The sequence below is a fragment of the Tachyglossus aculeatus genome, chromosome 24 (assembly GCF_015852505.1).
Source record: "Tachyglossus aculeatus isolate mTacAcu1 chromosome 24, mTacAcu1.pri, whole genome shotgun sequence".
In the NCBI taxonomy this organism is placed as follows: domain Eukaryota; kingdom Metazoa; phylum Chordata; class Mammalia; order Monotremata; family Tachyglossidae; genus Tachyglossus; species Tachyglossus aculeatus.
Window position 1 is genome coordinate 4,072,347 of NC_052089.1, and position 18,731 is coordinate 4,091,077.

Genomic DNA, 18,731 nt, shown 5'->3' on the forward strand with positions numbered 1-18,731 from the left:
TCTGATGTATTGGACTCTACCATGAGCTTAGTACACTGCACTGCCCATAGTACACACTCCACAAATCCCACTGATTGACTGAAAGATAACTGAATGATAATTGTAATGATTGTGGTATTTGTTAATTTTCCCTCTACACTGTAAACGTGTTATTGGCAGGCAACATGTCTGTGAGTTTTCTTGTACTGTACTCCCTCAAGCGCTTAGTATACTGCTCTGCACACTGTAAGGGCTCAATAAATGCTATTGATTGATCTAGCAGTTTGTCAAGCTCTGTTCTATGTGCTGGGGTAATCAGATCAGACAAGGGCCCTGTCCCACCTGGGGCTCACAATCCAATTAGGAGGGAGTGTAGGGAATGTACTCCCATTTTACAGATGATGACACTGAGGCACAGAAATTTTAAGCCTCTTCCATGGTAGGGAGGAGGATAATTCTCACTCAAGTAATGGAGACCTTTGAGGAATGGGGTCATTTTTTCCCTAAAAAAGAACCCAGGAATTTGGTGATCTGGTCGTGATGGTTGAGCAGCACAAATGGGCTGGCGGCCGTGTAACCACTGAACATAAAGTGTGAAATCACCAAGAGGAAGGGATCGTTTCTCCGGGTTGTTCCGAGGAAGAGAGAGAGGACAAAATCTCCAGAGTAAAAGGCCACAAAGCAGCTCACTAGCAGCAGGATGGATTGGGTGGTCTGAGTCAACGGCGAGGTCCTGGGAGTCAGGCAGTGGCCATGGAGATGGCGGACCCTCCAGCTGTGGCAGAGCAGTAGGTGGACAATGTAGCCGCTGGAGCGTCCCATGAGCCCTAAGGAGAGGACATCACTAACTGTCATGAGGGTCAGAAACAGCCGCTGGAGCAGAGCGCTAATGGACATGCTGATCTGGGACACCAGGCAGTAGTTGTTCTGGAACCTGTTCTCTGCTGGTCACGTTGGGGGATGAAACCATCCTCATGAGGAGGTTGGCTTCCACGAGCACGTTGATGAACCTGATGATGACACATGCCGGGAAGACATGCTTGGCCAACTGGGCATTGAGCTGGGCCCGGGAGGGGTGGCTGGGGCTGATCGCGATGGCCTGGATCATGCTCAGAAGGTTGGTGGTGCCCATGGATGTGCCACGTGTAACGCGGTAGACAAATGCTAACATCTTACACCTGATGTCAGCCTGTAGCAGCTGCAGACCGTGGGCTGACAATGCCTCTGTGACCACCCTGGTGAGGAGCATCATGACATGGACCAGGGCCAGGTGGGTGATAATCAAGTCTGTGGGCTTATGCTCATGGATCAGGGGGAACAGAAAGACGTGGACTGTGAGGCGGGGGAGCTCCCGACCAGTCCCACTGAAGTCTGGGAGAGGAAGCAGATGCCCCGTATGAAAGTGCTGGTTACCATCTCAGAAAAGCCGGGGTAAAGAGTGGCGGGAAGATTACAAGAGGGTCTGAGAGGAAACAGAAGTTGAAAGAAAAACTGGACACTGGTTCCTCTGGATTTTCAGCTCATTGTTGGCAGGGAACATTCATTCATTCATTCATTCAATTGTATTTATTGAGCGCTTACTGTGTGCAGAGCACTGTACTAAGCGCTTGGGAAGTGCAAGTTGGCAACGTATAGAGACGGTCCCTACTCAACAACGGGATCACAGTCTAGAAGGGGGAGACAGACAACAAAACACGTGGACCGCTGTCGTCATCAAAATAAATAGAAGTAAAGCTAGATGCACATCATTAACAAAATAAATGGAATAGTAAATGTGTACAAGTAAAATAGAGTAATAAATCTGTACAAACATGTATACAGGTGCTGTGGGGAGGGGAAGGAGGTAGGGCGGGGGGATGGCGGAGGAGGAGAGGAGAAAGGGGGCTCAGTCTGGGAAGGCCTCTTGGAGGAGGTGAGCTCTCAGTAAGACTTTGAAGGGAGGAAGAAAGCTAGCTTGGCGGATGTATGGAGGGAGGGCATTCCTCTGCCTTCAAACATGCCCATGCCCATGTCTCTCCCATCCTAAAAAAAACCCTCTCTTGACCCCACCTAATCTTCTAGTTATCGCCCCATATCCCTCCTACCATTCCTTTCCAAACTCCTTGAACGAGTTGTCTACACTCGCTGCCTCGAATTCCTCAACAACAACACTCTCCTCGACCCCCTCCAGTCTGGCTTCCGTCCCCTACATTCCACGGACACTGCCCTCTCAAAGGTCACCAATGAACTCCTGCTTGTCAAATCCAACGTCTCATACTCTATACTAATCCTCCTCGACCTCTTAACTGCCTTCGACACTGTGGACCACCCCCTTCTCCTCAACACGCTATCTGACCTTGGCTTCACAGACTCCATCCTCTCCTGGTTCTCCTCTTATCTCTCCGGTCGTTCATTCTCAGTGTCTTTTGCAGGCTCCTCCTCCCCCTCCCATCCTCTTACTTTGGGGGTTCCCCAAGGTTCAGTGCTTGGTCCCCTTCTGTTCTCGATCTACACTCACTCCCTTGATGACCTCATTCGCTCCCACGGCTTCAACTATCATCTCTACGCTGATGACACCCATATCTACATCTCTGCCCCTGCTCTCTCCCCCTCTCTCCAGGCTCGCATCTCCTCCTGCCTTCAGGACATCTCCATCTGGATGTCTGCCCGCCACCTAAAACTCAACATGTCGAAGACTGAACTCCTTGTCTTCCCTCCCAAACCCTGCCCTCTCCCTGACTTTCCCATCTCTGTTGACGGCACTACCATTCTTCCCGTCTCACAAGCCCGCAACCTTGGTGTCATCCTCTACTCCGCTCTCTCGTTCACCTCTCACATCCAAGCCGTCACCAAAACCTGCCTGTGTCAGCTCCGCAACGTTGCCAAGATCCGCCCAATCCTCTCCATCCACACCGCTACCCTGCTCGTTCAAGCTCTCATCCTATCCCATCTGGACCACTGCATCAGCCTTCTCTCTGATCTCCCATCCTCGTGTCTCTCCCCACTTCAATCCATATTTCATGCTGCTGCCCGGATTGTCTTTGTCCAGAAACGCTCTGGGCATGTTACTCCCATCCTCAAAAATCTCCAGTGGCTACCAATCAATCTGCGCATCAGGCAGAAACTCCTCTACCTGGGCTTCAAGGCTCTCCATCACCTCGCCCCCTCCTACCTCACCTCCCTTCTCTTCTTCTACAGCCAACCTAGCACCCTCCACTCCTCTGCCACTAATCTCCTCACCGTACCTCGTTCTCGCTGGTCCCTCCATCGACCCCCGGCCCACGTCAACCCCCGGGCCTGGAATGCCCTCCCTCTGCCCATCCGCCAAGCTAGCTCTCTTCCTCCCTTCAAGGCCCTACTGAGAGCTCACCTCCTCCAGGAGGCCTTCCCAGACTGAGCCCCTTCCTTCCTCTCCCCCTCGTCCCCCTCTCCATCCCCCCATCTTACCTCCTTCCCGTCCCCACAGCACCTGTATATATGTATATATGTTTGTACATATTTGTTACTTTATTCATTCATTTATTTATTTATTTTACTTGTACATAACTATTCTATTTATTTTATTTTGTTAATATGTTTGGGTTTTTTTCTCTGTCTCCCCCTTTTAGACTGTTAGCCCACTGTTGGTTAGGGACTGTCTCTATATGTTGCCAACTTGTACTTCCCAAGCGCTTAGTACAGTGCTCTGCACACAGTAAGCGCTCAATAAATACGATTGATGTTGATGTTGATGTTGATGTTTCTGGACAAAGACAATCCGCGCAACAGCATTAAGTATGGATTGAAGTGGGGAGAGACACGAGGGTGGGAGATCAGAGAGAAGGCTGATGCAGTAGTCCAGACGGGATAGGATGAGAGCTTGAACGAGAAGGGTAGCGGTATCGATGGAGAGGAAGGGGCGGATCTTGGCAACGTTGCGGAACTGAGACCGGCAGGTTTTGGTGACGGCTTGGATGTGAGGGGTGAATGAGAGAGCGGAGTCGAAGATGACACCAAGTTTGCGGGCTTGTGAGACGGAAAGGATGGTAGTGCCGTCAACAGAGATGGGAAAGTCAGGGAGAGGGCAGGGTTTGGGAGGGAAGACAAGGAGTTCAGTCTTGGACATGTTGAGTTTTAGGTGGTGGGCAGACATCCAGATGGAGATGTCCTTAAGGCAGGAGGAGATGCGATCCAGGCAGGAGGAGTTAGTAGATATGTGTTCTGCCTACAGTGAGTTTACATTCTATAGAGGGAGACTTTTCTTCAAATTCCTTGGAATTGTATGTCATAAGGTCATTCTGGTATATGTACCCGTAGAGTTTTATTGGTAAAGCGTGGTTCAATGGAAAGAGTCTGGGCTTGGGAGTCAGAGGTCATGGGTTCTATTCCTGGATCTGCCACTTGTCAGTTGTGTGACCTTTGGCAAGTCACTTCACTTCTCTGGGCCTCAGTGACCTCATCTGTAAAAATGGGGTTAAGACTGTGAGCCCCACGTGGAACGCCCTGATTACCGTGCATCCCCCCAGCGCTTAGAACAGTGCTTGGCACATAGTAAGCGCTTAACAAAAGCCACCATTATTTATTTAAAGATACAGAAGTGATAAACCATTGCCTTCTTTCATGCAATAAAAACCTGAGGCTCTGCCTTTATTTTTGATCAACGTTTTGATCGCTTGATCGTCCAGTTTTGACTCTTTCCCACGCCACTGCTGCCTAGCACAGGTGAAGCGACTTTGATACTTCAACTTAGACCTTTCTATTATGGATAACCCTGTATGGCATAGCTCTGAGCCTCATCAGCATACACAAACTCTCCTGCCACGATAAGATGTAGATTTATAGGAGAGATGGGGGAGATAGATATCAATTAATAAATCAATGGCATTTATTGGGTGCTTACTGTGTGTAGGGCGCTGTATTAAGAGCTTGGGAGAGTACAATACAAAAGAGTTGGTAGACACATTCCCTGCCAATAGCGAGCTTAAGGTCTAGAGAGGGAGAAAGGCATTAATTAATTAATTAATCAACGATATTTATTGAGCACTAAATGTGTGCAGAGCACTTGATGAAGTTCTTGGAAGAGTACGATTCAGCAGTGTTGGTTATTATTATTATTATTATTATTATTATTGTATTCGTTAAACACTATTTCCAAGCATTGTTCTAAACACTGGGGTAGATACAAGACAATCAGATAGTCCCACATAGGGCTCACAATCTTAATCCCCATTTTACAGATGAGGTAACGGAGTCACAGAATAGTTAAGTGGCTTGCCCAAGGTCACACAGCAGACATGTGGCAGAGCTGGGATTAGAAACCATGTACTCTGTCTCCCAAACCCGTGATCTTTCCATTAAGCCATTCTGTCTTCTGAACTACCTGCTCACAACAAGCTTACAATCTTGAAACTAGCTTTCAGGTTAGAGTCCAGCCCCTGTCTGGTGCAGAGATAATGGTGAGAGAGATGGAGATGCCCTAATGGGGATGGGCAAGGGAGGGGACCAGGGAGAATGGAGAGGGAGATTGTAAGCAACCAGACCAAGGAAGACTGCTCCTTACTGAACGCCCCACAATCGTATGACCTTGGGCAAATCACTTAACTTATCTGTGCCTCAGTTACCTCAAATATACAATAGGGATTAAGTCTATGAGCCTCACGTGGGACAACCTGATTACCTTATATATACCCTAGCACTTAGAACAGTTCTTAACAAATACCACACTCTCTTCCGTTGCGTAGTTCCCCGACCCCCTTGAACTCTGAGCCCAACCACCTGAACCCACCCCTGTGTCAGGAGTCAGTGCGATTGGGTGGTGAAGCAAAGGGAATTGAGAGCTGGATGCAAGTGCTGGAGGCAGCAGGGGGCAGCGCAAGGGAAAGAAAAGAATGGGGATGAAGGAGGGCTTATGGTTGTGGACACCACTGGGCATTAGTTAACAGGAGTGACTGACTTTTGCATTCTTACTTTCTGTGAGTGGACTGAGAGTAGATCTTTGAGATAAAAATCAGTCTACCTTTGCTTTGGGTAAAGCAAATCTGGAGTAAGCAAATAAACGAACAATAAAACCAACGACCAAAGCCTAGGTCGTACCCTGAGGTATTTATGCTGGTACAGAGCGGGGTTCAGGCACACTCATGTTGGCCAACAGTGGCACACATAATTATTGGATACACAAACATATGTGGCCGAATATGCTATTTAATAGGAATGTAACATAATCTAAGGACCCCACATTAAAACATGTTCTTGGTTAGGTCTCTGACCACCTCCATTCCTCCAAAACCATTACGCTACCCCTGAACACACGTGCATCTACAGGGCCATGGTACCCATCAGCAGTTACCGAGGTTTGAGGGGAGGGGGGAGTCTGGCATTCAAAATAAAAACACCAGACTGTACATAGATTGGGGAAACCCAGACTGTTCAGTGTCAGATCATCCTTTAGGGCCAAATGGGTGCAGGAGGTAACACTAGTGGCACGGTCTGAGCCCTGAAGAACCTCAGGGATGATGTCACCAATGGGCTCCGGAGTCTCCAGATAACAAGGCCTCTCAGGCAGAGCTCAGGGCTGGTCTTCCCGGGGAAGCCCCCTTCCCCACCCTGCCCGGAACAGCGGCTGCTTTAAGGGGACTGTGGGGTCATCGGGGGACCATTGACGACAGGTTACCTCACAGTGCCTTTCCTGTCACAGCCATGACTGTGCAAGAGGAGACAAGGAGAGTTGAGCATCCAGAATCAGCAGGGACCCCTAACGCTAGACCGTTCCAGTGAGTCAGAGCGGCGAGACTGGTGCAGAAAACTTATCAGAAAAATAATCTGTCCAATTTCTTCACCTAAAAGTGATATTTTTGTTTGGGGAATTTACTAAGGGCTTACTATGAGCTAATGGCTGGGGCAGATACAGGATAATCAGAACAGACATTGTGCCAATCAGGGCTCAAGAGCTGAGTGATAGGGAGAGAGCAGGGGCTGTATCCCCATTCTACAGAAAAGGAAATCGAGGCCCAAGGAGTTAAGTGAGTCATCCAAGGACTGCCAGTGGCAGAGCTGGGACCATAACTCAGGTCCTGTAGTCTTACCACTAGCCCATGCTATCTCCAAGGTAAATAGTTCTCTCCTAAGGAAAATCTCAGACCTTTTCTTTGAGGTGGTTGCTTGATCTTCATCAGTGGTATTTATGAAGCGCTGACTTTGTGCAGAGCACTGTTCTATGTGCTTGGGGAGAGTACAGTACAACAGACCTGGTAGACCCATTCCCTGCCCACAACAAAATCAGAGTCCAGAGTGGGAGAGTCCAGAGTGGGAGACAGACATTAAAATAAATACTTTACAATATGTAATTTATAGATAATAATAATGGCATTTGTTAAGTGCTTACTATGTGCAAAGCACTGTTAGATATATGCATACTTGTGGGGACCCCTTGATTTTATCATGGAGGTGATTTCTGACCTGAACCAGGATTCTATCTTTTATTCATTTTTCCCTTGGCAAACCCAGAGGCAGCAGGCTGAGCTGTGTATCTCCTCGGCCGATGTCTAAGGGGGTGTTGGGATGGAGAAGGGCACAAGCCTAGACAGGGACAATGGTGCGAATTTGCCCACCCACTCTCAGGGAATAGGAATTCCCAGATAGAGAGGGAGAATATATCATGGGACCTTTAAAATATATATTAGTCTGTGCATGCATTGTATGTGTGTGTGCGTGACAATGTGTAAATGTACTTAATAATTATAAACAGTAATCAGGGTATTTTTTAAGCTTTTACTATGAGACCAGCACTGTTCTAAGTTCTGGGGTAGATACCAGATAATCATATGCATTCATTCATTCATTCAATCGTATTTATTGAGCGCTTATTGTGTGCTGTACTAAGCGCTTGGGAAGTACAAATCGGCAACATATAGAGACGGCCCCATCCAACAACGAGCTCACAGTCTAGAAGGGGGAGACAGACAACAAACAAAACACGTAGACAGGCATCAAGCCCATCAGACTAAATAGAATTATAGCTATACATGCATCATTAATAAAATAGAGTAATAAATATGTAGAAATAAAATAAGTTAGAGTAATAAATATGTACAAATATATACAAGTGTTGTGGGGAAGGAGAAGGGGGTAGGGCAGAGGGAGGGAGGGGGTGATGGAGAGGGGAGGAGGAGGAAAGGAAAAAAGAGGAGGATCAGTCTAGGAAGGCCTCCTGGAGGATGTGAGCTCTCAATAGGGCTTTAAAGGGAGGAAGAGGGCTAGTTTGGCGGATGTGTGGATTGAGGGTATTCCAGGCCAAAGGTAGGACGTGGGACAGGGGTCGACGGCGGGACAGGTGAGAATGAGGCACAGTGAGGAGGTTAGCGGCAGAGGAGTGGAGGGTGTGGGCTGGGCTGTAGAAGGAGAGAAGGGAGGTAAGGAAGGAGGGGCGAGGTGATGGAGAGCCTTGAAGCCGAGAGTGAGGAGTTTTTGCTTGATTTGAAGGTTGATAGGCAACCACTGGAGATTTTTGAGAAGGGGAGTTACATGCCCAGAGTGTTTCTGTACAAAGATAACCGAGCAGAAGAGTGAAGTATAGACTTAAGTGGGGAGAGACAGGAGGATGGGAGATCAGAAAGGAGGCTGTTGCACTAATCTAGTCGGGATAGGATGAGAGATTGAACCAGCAGGGTAGAGGTGTGGATGGAGAAGAAAGGGCGGACCTTGGCGATGTTGTGGAGGTGAGAACGGCAGGTTTTGGTGAAGGACTGGATGTGTGGGGTGAATGAGAGAGCAGAGTCATGGATGACACCAAGGTTGAGGGCTAGTGAGACGGAAAGGATGGTAGTGCTGTTCACAGTAATGGAAAAGTCAGGAAGAGAACAGGGTTTGGGAGGGAAAATAAGGAGCTCAGTCTTGGACATGTTGAGTTTCAAATGGCGGGCAGCCATCCAGGTGGAGTTGTCCTGAAGGCAGGAGGAGATACGAGCCTGGAAAGAGAGAGAGAGAACAGGGGAGGAGATGTAGATTTGGGTGTCATCTTTGTAGAGATGATAGCTGAAGCCGTGGGAGCAAATGAGTTCACCAAAGGAGTGAGTATGCTCACATACTAACTATGAGGGAGAACAGGCAACTGAGGCACAGAGAAACGAAATGACTGTCCATAGGTCACACAGTAAGCTAGTGGTCCTCTGACTTCCAGGCCGGTCCTTTTTCCATTAGGCCATACTGCTTCTCGATCACTTGTGTAGTGGAGTGTGTTTACATATGTGGAGGTGTATATGTTGAGGTCTCGTGAGTGAATTAATGTGTGTACATTGGGGCACATGGTATGTGTATAGGAATTTGAGCAAATGTTCAGACAGCCCTTGGCCAATCTGCTTCTTTGTGCAAGTCAGTGACGTGCAAAACAATATCAGGGAGCCATAGTGGCACACACAAAAAAGGACTCAGTAGAAATAGAGTTGCTGAGCGTGTTAACAGGTGTCCTAGAGAGGAGCAGCTTCTGACACCCATTTATCCAAATTCATTGCATCCTCCCGCCTCCCAGGGTCTTCTGAAAACAGGATGCTGCTTTTTAACCATAGAATTCAGCCGCTGAAAACGAGATGGAGGAAAGAAATTCAAAGTGGTGATTTTCTAAATCCCTTTTTGTAATTATCTTTCATTCTGTGCCTACTCGGGCTAACCACAGATTCCCCTAGAAAATGGCCAATGTCTCCACGGTGATGGAATGTCTCCTCCTGAGGTTCTCGGAAGGCTCCTAGGAGCTGCAGCTGGTCCACGCCGCGTTGCTCCTCCTGGTCTACCTGGTGGCCCTGATGGGGAATATCCTCATCGTTGCTTTCACCGCCCTCGACTGGCGCCTCCACAGTCCCATGTATTTCTTCCTCAGGAACCTGTCCTTCGTTGATGTCTGTTACAACTCCATCACTGTTCCCAAATCCATCCTCAACTCCTTAACCAATAACAGCTTGATATCACTCCAGGGCTGTGCCACTCAGCTGTTCTTAATCGGTTTCTTCGTGGCTTCAATGGTGTCCATCCTCACGGCGATGTCCTATGACCGCTACGTTGTCATCTACCACCCCCAGCACTTTGAGTTCATCGTGGACCAACCAGTCTGCTTGCAGATGGTAGCCACCTCCTGGTTCAACAGGGGTGTATTTGGGGCGATGTACACGACGGGGACATTCTCCACGCCCTTCTGTGGGTTCCCCATAGTCCCGCAGTTCTTCTGTGTTGCCCCCTCCTTGCTAAAGGCGTCCCGTTTTAAAAGGCACATTTTATTGGATATGAGTTTTACTATTGGGTTTATTTTTGCCTTAATCTTCTTCATTGCCATCACCAACTCTTACACTCGCATCTTCAGGGCCGTGCTGAGGATGCCGGCCATCGAGAGTCGAGGCAAAGCCTTCTTCACATGCCTGCCCCACCTTGCCGTCGTCACGTCTTTTTTCTTCACAACCACGTTTGCCTACCTTATGTCTCCCTCAGATTCGCCCTCAGTACTGGACCTGTTGGTGTCCGTGTTCTATACTGCTGTGCCCCCTGCCCTGAACTCCCTCATCTACAGCCTGAGGAACCGGGACATGAAGGCCACCCTGGGGAGGGTCCTGGGGAAGGCCGCCCTGGGGACGGTCCAGGGGGATCATCCATTGCCTCAGAAAAAAGCAGCATGACCTAGCAGAAAGAACACAAGCCTGTGAATCAGAGTACCTGTGTTCTAATACGAACTCCACCTCTTGTCTGTTATGTGACTTTGGACGAGTCACTTAATACGATTTCCGCCTCTTGTTTGTGCCCCAGTTGCCTCACCTGCAAAATAGGGATTTAATCAAACAATAATATTTACCGAGTACTTCCTGTGTGCAGAGCACTGCTCCTATTCAGACTCTAAACCCTAGGTAGGATCTGATTATCTTGTATTCATTCATTCAATCGTATTTATTGAGCGCTTACTGTGTGCAGAGCACTGTACTAAGCGCTTGGGAAGTACAAGTCGGCAATATAGAGATGGTCCCTACCAAATAACGGGCTCACAGTCTAGAATGGGGAGACAGACAACTAAACAAAACATGTAGGCAGGTGACAAAACATGTAGACAGGTTGAAAGCTTACTGTGTGCAGAGCACTGTTCTAAGCGCCGGGGGCATACAAGGTGATTGGGTTGTCCCACGGGGGGCTCACAGTCTTCATCCTCATTTCACAGATGAGGTAAAGGAGGCCCAGAGAGGCGAGGTGGCTTGCCCAAGGTCACACAGCTGACGGTTGGAAGGGGCCAGGATTTGAACCCATGAACGCTGACTCCAAAGCCCGGGATCTTTTCCACTGAGCCACGCTGCTTCTCAAGCGGTTTGGATGGAGAGGAAAGGGAGGATTTAGCGAGGTTGTGAAGGTGAGACCGACAGGATTTGGTGATCGATTGAATAAGTGGGTTGAATGAAAGAGCGGAGTCAAGGATATGGCCAAGGTTAGGGGTTTGTGAGATGGTGGTACCGTCTACAGTGATGGGAAAGTCAAGGAGAGGACTGGGCTTGGGAGGGAAGATAAGGAGCTCGGTTTGGGACATGGTAAGTTTGAATTGACTGGAGCACATTCAAGGACAGATGTCTTCAAGGCAGGAGGAGATACGAGCCTGGAGAGAGGGAGAGAGATCGGGGATGAGATGGAGATTTGGGAATCATCCGCATAACAATGATAGTTGAAGTCATGGGAGCAGATGTCCAGCGCTTAGAACAGTGCTTTGCACATAGTGGGCGGTTAATAAATGCCATAATAATGATAATAATAATGATAATAATAATTATAATAATGGTATTTACGCGCTTACTATGTGCCAGGCACTGTTCTAAGCGCTGGGGTATATTCAAGGTAATCAGGTTGTCCCACATGGGGCTCACAGTCTTAATCCCCGTTTTACAGATGAGGGAACTGAGGCCCAGAGAAGTGAAGTGAATTGCCCATAGTCACGCAGCTGACGAGTGGCAGAGTCGGGATTAGAACCCACAACCTCTGACACAGCTGACGAGTCGCAGAGCCGGGATTGGAACCCACGACCTTTGACTCCCAAGCCCGGGCCCTTTCCACTGGGCCACGCTGCTTCTCAGATGAGTTCTCTAAGGGAGCGAGCGTAGATGGTGACGAGAAGGGGACCCAAAACTGAACCTGGAGGGACCCCCACAGTGAGGGGGTCTTGTACATATTTACTATTCTTTTTATTAATGTGTTTTGTTTTGTTGTCTGTCTCCCCCTTCTAGATTGGGAGCCCGCTGTTGGGTAGAGACCGTCTCTATCTGTTGCCAACTTGTACTTCCCAAGCGCTTAGTACAGTGCTCTGCACACAGTAAGCCCTCAATGAATACGTTGAATGAATGAATGAATGAATACCCCAGTGTTTATCACAGTACTCAACAAATTAACAAGTGTTTAACAAATATCACAATTATTATAATTAAAAGCCCCTTCTCTTTCTCCTGGCACTGGTTCCTCCTTGTTATTTCTTTGTCCGTGGGTCATTACCAGCTGTGGTGGTCAGGAGAAGTAATAGTATTCATCAAGACCTACTGAGTGTAGTGTACTGGACTAAGTGTTTTTTGGGTTCCCTCCCTATACATACATCAGAACCCAAGTCATTTCACTTTTCTGGGCCTCAGTTACCTCACATGTAAAATGGAGATGAAGAGTGTGACTGAGCCCTATGTGGGACAGGGACTGTGCCCAAATTGACTAACTCGTATCTACCCCAGCACTTAGAAAAGTGTTCGACGCTTAACAAGTACCACTATTATTATTATTATTATGGGCTTACAGTCTTAATTCCTATTTTATAGAAAAGGTAACTGAAGCCCAGGAAAGTGAAGGGAATTTTATATATATATATATATATATATATATAGATATAGATATAGATATAGATATATAGATATATAGATAGATATGTATGTATGTATATATGTATATATATACACACACACATATATATATATATACATATCTATCTATCTATATCTATCTATATATATATATACATATATACATATATAGTATTTGTTAAGCACTTATATGCTAGGCACTGTACTAAGCGCTGGGATAGATATAAGCTAATCAGGTCACTTATAGTCCAAATGAAGAAGCAGTGTGGCTTAGTAGATAGAGTCCTCAGAGCGCGCCGCCATAGACGCTCGGGACTCCATTCCCGAGAGGCCCGCCCGCCCGCCATCACACCACTGGCCCCCGCTGCTCCCGGAAGGATCCTCTCCTCAGAGCGCCGCCATAGATCCCCGGGACTCCGTTCCCAAGAGGCCCGCCCGCCATCACACCGCGTGGCCCCCGCTGCTCCCGGAAGGATCCTCTCCTCAGAGCGCCGCCACAGACGCCCGGGACTCCGTTCCCCAGAGGCCCGCCGCCCGCCATCACACCGCGCGGCCTTGCTGCTCCTGAAAGGATCCTCTCCTCAGAGCGCGCCGCCATAGATGCCCGGGACTCCGTTCCTGAGAGGCCCGCCCGCCCGCCATCACACCGCGTGTCCCCCGCCGCTTCCGGAAAGATACTCTCCTCAAAGCGCCAGAGAGGCCCGCAATAGACGCCCGGGACTTCGTTCCCGAGAGGCCCGCCCGCCATCACACCGCGTGGCCCCCGCTGCTCCAGGAATGATCCTCTCCTCAGAGCGCCGCCATAGACGCCCGGGACTCCGTTCCCGAGAGGCCCGCCAGCCCGCCATCACACCGCATGGACCCTGCTGTTCCCGGAATGATCCTCTCCTCAGAGCGCCAGAGAGGCCCACCATAGACGCCCGGTACTCCGTTCCCGAGAGGCCCGCCCACCCGCCATCACACCGCGTGGCCCCCGCTGCTCCCGGAAGGCTCCTCTCCTCCGAGCGCCGCCACAGACGCCCCCTGCTTCCACCCCCCCCCCCCACTTAAGCGACCTTCCTTATAGTGCCCCCCAACCCCCCTTCCCGGTCCGGTCCTGACTGACTCTCCGACCCCCACCCCCACCCCGGGGAAAAGGCCCTTGTTATCACCAAGTTACATTAACGTCAATCTCATTCGCACCTACTCAGCCTTCCTGTCCCGCCGTCGACCCCCCGGCCCACGCCCTCCCCCGGGCCTGGAATGCCCTCCCTTTGCCCACCCGCCAAGCTAGCTCTCTTCCTCCCTTCAAGGCCCTACTGAGAGCTCACCTCCTCCAGGAGACCTTCCCAGACTGAGCCCCTTCCTTCCTCTCCCCCTCGTCCCCCCTCCATCCCCCGCATCTTACCTCCTTCCCTTCCCCACAGCACCTGTATATATGTATATATGTTTGTACATATTTATTACTCTATTTATTTATTTGTTTTACTTGTACCTATCTATTTATTTTATGTTGTTAGTATGTTTGGTTTTGTTCTCTGTCTCTCCCTTTTAGACTGTGAGCCCGTTCTTGGGCAGGGACCGTCTCTATATGTTGCCAACTGTACTTCCCAAGCGCTTAGTACAGTGCTGTGCACACAGTAAGCGCTCAATAAATACGATTGACTGATTGATTAATTGATAGAGCACTGGCCTAGAAGTTAGAAGGTCATGGATTCTAATCTCAGCTCTGCCACATGTCTTCTGTGTGACCTTGAGCAAGTCATTTCACTTTTCTGGGCCTCAGTTACTTCATATGTAAAATGAGGATGAAGAGTGTAACTGAGCCCTATGTGGGTCAGGAACTGTGCCCAAATTGACTAACTCATATGTACCCCAGCACTTAGAAAAGTGTTTGATGCTTAACAAGTACCACTCATCATCATCATTATTATTATTATTATTATTATTATTATTATTATTTATTATAGGCTTACAGTCTTAATTCCTATTTTATAGAAAAGGTAACTGAAGCCCAGGAAAGTGAAGGGTAATTCTCATGGTCATACAGCAAGCAAGTGGCAAAGCCAGGTCCAGAGCCCAGGCCCTCTGGCTCCCAGGTCCATGCACTATTCGTTAGGTCACGCTGCTTCCCTTACCCCATTCTGTCTTCCCTGCACTGGTTTCCTGGGTTCCTGCCCCGGCTCTAACCATGGTGCTAGTACATCCGGTTTTGGGACAGTTCCCTTTTCATCTGGTTCTCCTTCTGTCTAGGGCGGAGGCAAGGGTGGAGGAACCCCTAGAACTCCTGTCTAGTGCAGAGGAACATGGAGATGTTCTCATGGGGTAAGGCAAGAAGGAAGCCCTGGGAGTTGGCAGAGGAAGGGGGCAGCGGAGTGGAACGAGAATTACTGCCCCTCCGCCTGAGTCTCTCCAAACTCATGCTGTTTTTCATAATATTTGTTAAGCGCTTACTACATACCAGACACTGTTCTAAGCGCTGGGGTAGATACAAGGTACGCTGGTCCCACGTGGGGCTCATAGTCTTAATCCCTATTTTACAGCTGAGGTATTTTATTAATAACCTTCTTGACTGCGGGCCCACTGTTGGGTAGAGACTGTCTCTATGTTGCCAACTTGTACTTCCCAAGCGCTTAGTACAGTGCTGTGCACACAGTAAGTGCTCAATAAATACGATTGAGTGAATGAATGAATAACAATGTCCCAAGGTGACCCAGGGATACAGGCCATCTCAAGGTCAAATGCTATCTCATGACCTCCTGAGCTACCAGGCAGAACTTGGAAGTGAAGGTGGGTTACAGGCCCCACAACTAAAACTGCTAGATTGACAGACCGAGCCAAGAATACAGAAGTTGTCCCCTCGCCCCAATGGCCAATCAAATTAGGTATGGAAGAGGGGGAGGGTAGAGAGTAGATAAACGTATGTCGGAAGCTGTAATGGCCGAGGAGCACAGGTAATAAATACCTGCATCTTCTAACCTTCTGGGCTGAGGATAGAGACTTGCATCAGACGGCTGCACGGTGCCTCTGTCCAAAGCGTGAGAAGCCCGCTCTGCCTGCACCAAGTGAAGATCTACGGGATGGGTGTGTCCCGTGCTGCCCGGATTATCTTTGTCCAGAAACGCTCTGGGCATATTACTCCCCTCCTCAAAAATCTCCAGTGGCTACCAATCAATCTGCGCATCAGGCAGAAACTCCTCACCCTCGGCTTCAAGGCTCTCCATCACCTCGCCCCCTCCTACCTCACCTCCCTTCTCTCCTTCTACTGCCCAGCCCGCAACCTCCGCTCCTCCACCGCTAATCTCCTCACTGTACCTCGTTCTCGCCTGTCCCGCCGTCGACCCCCGGCCCACGTCATCCCCCGGGCCTGGAATGCCCTCCCTCTGCCCCTCCGCCAAGCTAGCTCTCTTCCTCCCTTCAAGGCCCTGCTGAGAGTTCACCTCCTCCAGGAGGCCTTCCCAGACTGAGCCCCTTCCTTCCTCTCCCCCTCGTCCCCCTCTCCATCCCCCCATCTTACCTCCTTCCCTTCCCCACAGCACCTGTATATATGTATATAAGGTTGTACATATTTATTACTCTATTCATTTATTTATTTATTTTACTTGTACATTTCTTTCCTATTTATTTTATTTTGTTGGTATGTTTGGTTCTGTTCTCTGTCTCCCCCTTTTAGACTGTGAGCCCACTGTTGGGTAGGGACTGTCTCTATGTGTTGCCAATTTGTACTTCCCAAGCGCTTAGTACAGTGCTCTGCACATAGTAAGCGCTCAATAAATACGATTGATTGATTGATTGATTGATTGATTGACGCTCGTGGGGCTGAAACTCAGGCTCTTTGCCATGGGTATGTAAGGTATGAATGGATTCCTCCCAAGTGGAAAATACTCATGAGTGGGAGCTAGGGGATTCCCCATGAGTGTGTAACTCAAGTGGATTCCTCCCGAGTGGGAGGTGCACATGAGTGAGAGCTAGCCACCTCATCACGTGCAAACAAACTGTAAGGGAATTCTGCGTGGGTGGGACCTGGGTGTTCTGCCATGCACGAGTAAAATAAATGTGTTCCTCCCGTCAGGGAAGCTCTAATATTACTAATTAATCACATTCCTCCCGAAAGGGAAGTTCAAATCATTGCGCCTAAACAATTAAATAATTCAATTTGCCTCACAGAATGAATTTTGTATAAAACTCTGGCTTTCCGTTCCGGGTCTCTCTCTCTCTCTCCCTGCGCCAATTCCCAAATGAACCCGTTCCTGGGCGAAGGGCAACAGACAATAATAATGGTATTTGTTAAAAGCTTACTATGTGTCAAACACTGTTGTAAGCGCTGGGGTAGTTACAACCTAATCAGGTTGGACAGCATCCCTGTCCCATATGGGGTTCACAATTTTAATCCCCATTTTAGAGTTGAGGTATCTGAGGCCCAGAAAAGTGAAGTAACGTGCCCAAGGTCACACACCGGACACGTTGTGGAGCTGGGATTAGAATCCATGACGTTCTAACTATCCACTAGGCCCTGATGCTTCTTGTTCTGCTCCACCACCACCTCACACTCTGGTTCTGGCACCTCCTGACTGAACCAAGCTACCACCTCTACACAGATGCTTCCCAAATCTCCCTCTCCAGCCCAGACCTCTCTCTGTTTAAAAAAAATGATATTTGTTAAGCACTTATTATGTTCCAGAAAGTGTATTGAGCGCTAGGTTAGTTACAAGTTAATCAGGTTGGGCACAGTCCTTGTCCCTCATGGGGTTTACAGTCTTAATCCCCTTTTACAGATGAGGTAACTGGGGCACAGAGAAGCGAAGTGACTTGTCCAAGGTCCCAATGCAGACAAGCGGTGGAGCTGGGATTAGAACCAAAATTCTTCTAACTCGCAGACCTGTGCACTATCAGTTGGGTCATGCTATTTCCCTCTTTCTCTGCAGTCTCACATTTCCTCCTGCCTTCAGGACATCTCTACTTGATGTCCCATCAACACTTCAAAATTACCATGTTGGAAGCAAAATTCTTCATCATTTCATCCAAAATCTGCCTTCCGGACTATTCCATCACTATAGACAGCACCACTATCCTTCCTGTTTCTCAAACCCATAACCATGGCATTATCCTCGTCTCACCACTCTCATTCAACCCACATATTGAAACTGTCACCAAATCGTATGAGTTCTACATGAACCACACTTCTAAAATTCTGCCCTCTCCTCTCGATCCAAACTACCACTACATGTATCCAAGCATTTATCCTAACCCACTTCGATTACTGCATCAGCCTCCTGGTTGACCTCCCTGCCTCCTGTCTCTTCCCACTCCAGTCCATACTCTGCTCTGCTGTCAGGATCATTTTCCTAAAATGACATTCAATTCACACCTCCTCATTCCTCAAAAACCTTTAGTGGTTGCCTGTCCAGCTCCACAACAACAGAAACAACTTACCATCGCCTTAAAATCCTCAATCACCTTGCTCCCTCCTACTTTACCTTCCTGATTGCCTACTACAACCCAGTCTACATACTTTGCATCTTTAATGCCAACCTACACATTTGTACCTCAATCTCATCTATCTCGCCACTGATCTCTTATCCACATCCTTGTTCTGACCTGGAACTCCATCCTCCTTCATATACAACAAACACTCCTTTCTATGGTATTAAGTCCTTACTATGTGCCAGGTGTGTACTAAGCGCTGGGATAGATACAAGCTAATCAGTTTGGACATAGTCCATTTTCCATATGAGCTCAAAGTCTTAATCCCCATTTTACAGATGAAGTAACTAAGGTCCAGATAAGTGAAGTGACATGCCCAAGGTGGGATATCAGCCACATGGCAGATCTGGGTTTAGAAGAAAGGTCCTTCTGACTCCCAGGCCAATGATTTTTTCACTAACCCATGCTGTTTCCAAATCTCTCCACCTACAAAGCTTTATTAAATTCATGTCTCTTCCAAGAGGCCTTTCTTAGCTAAACCTT

At 48.4% G+C, this 18,731-nt stretch overlaps 1 protein-coding gene across 1 annotated transcript; it reads right to left on the reverse strand.

The window, feature by feature from the left end:
- Positions 1–471: 471 nt before the first annotated feature.
- Positions 472–1,228, reverse strand: LOC119945099 (vomeronasal type-1 receptor 42-like). Its single transcript, XM_038766128.1, has 2 exons — positions 892–1,228; positions 472–806 (listed from the first exon to the last, which is right to left on the reverse strand). Exons 1-2 carry the CDS (start codon positions 1,226–1,228, stop codon positions 472–474), a joined length of 672 nt encoding a protein of 223 aa, XP_038622056.1.
- Positions 1,229–18,731: the final 17,503 nt, after the last annotated feature.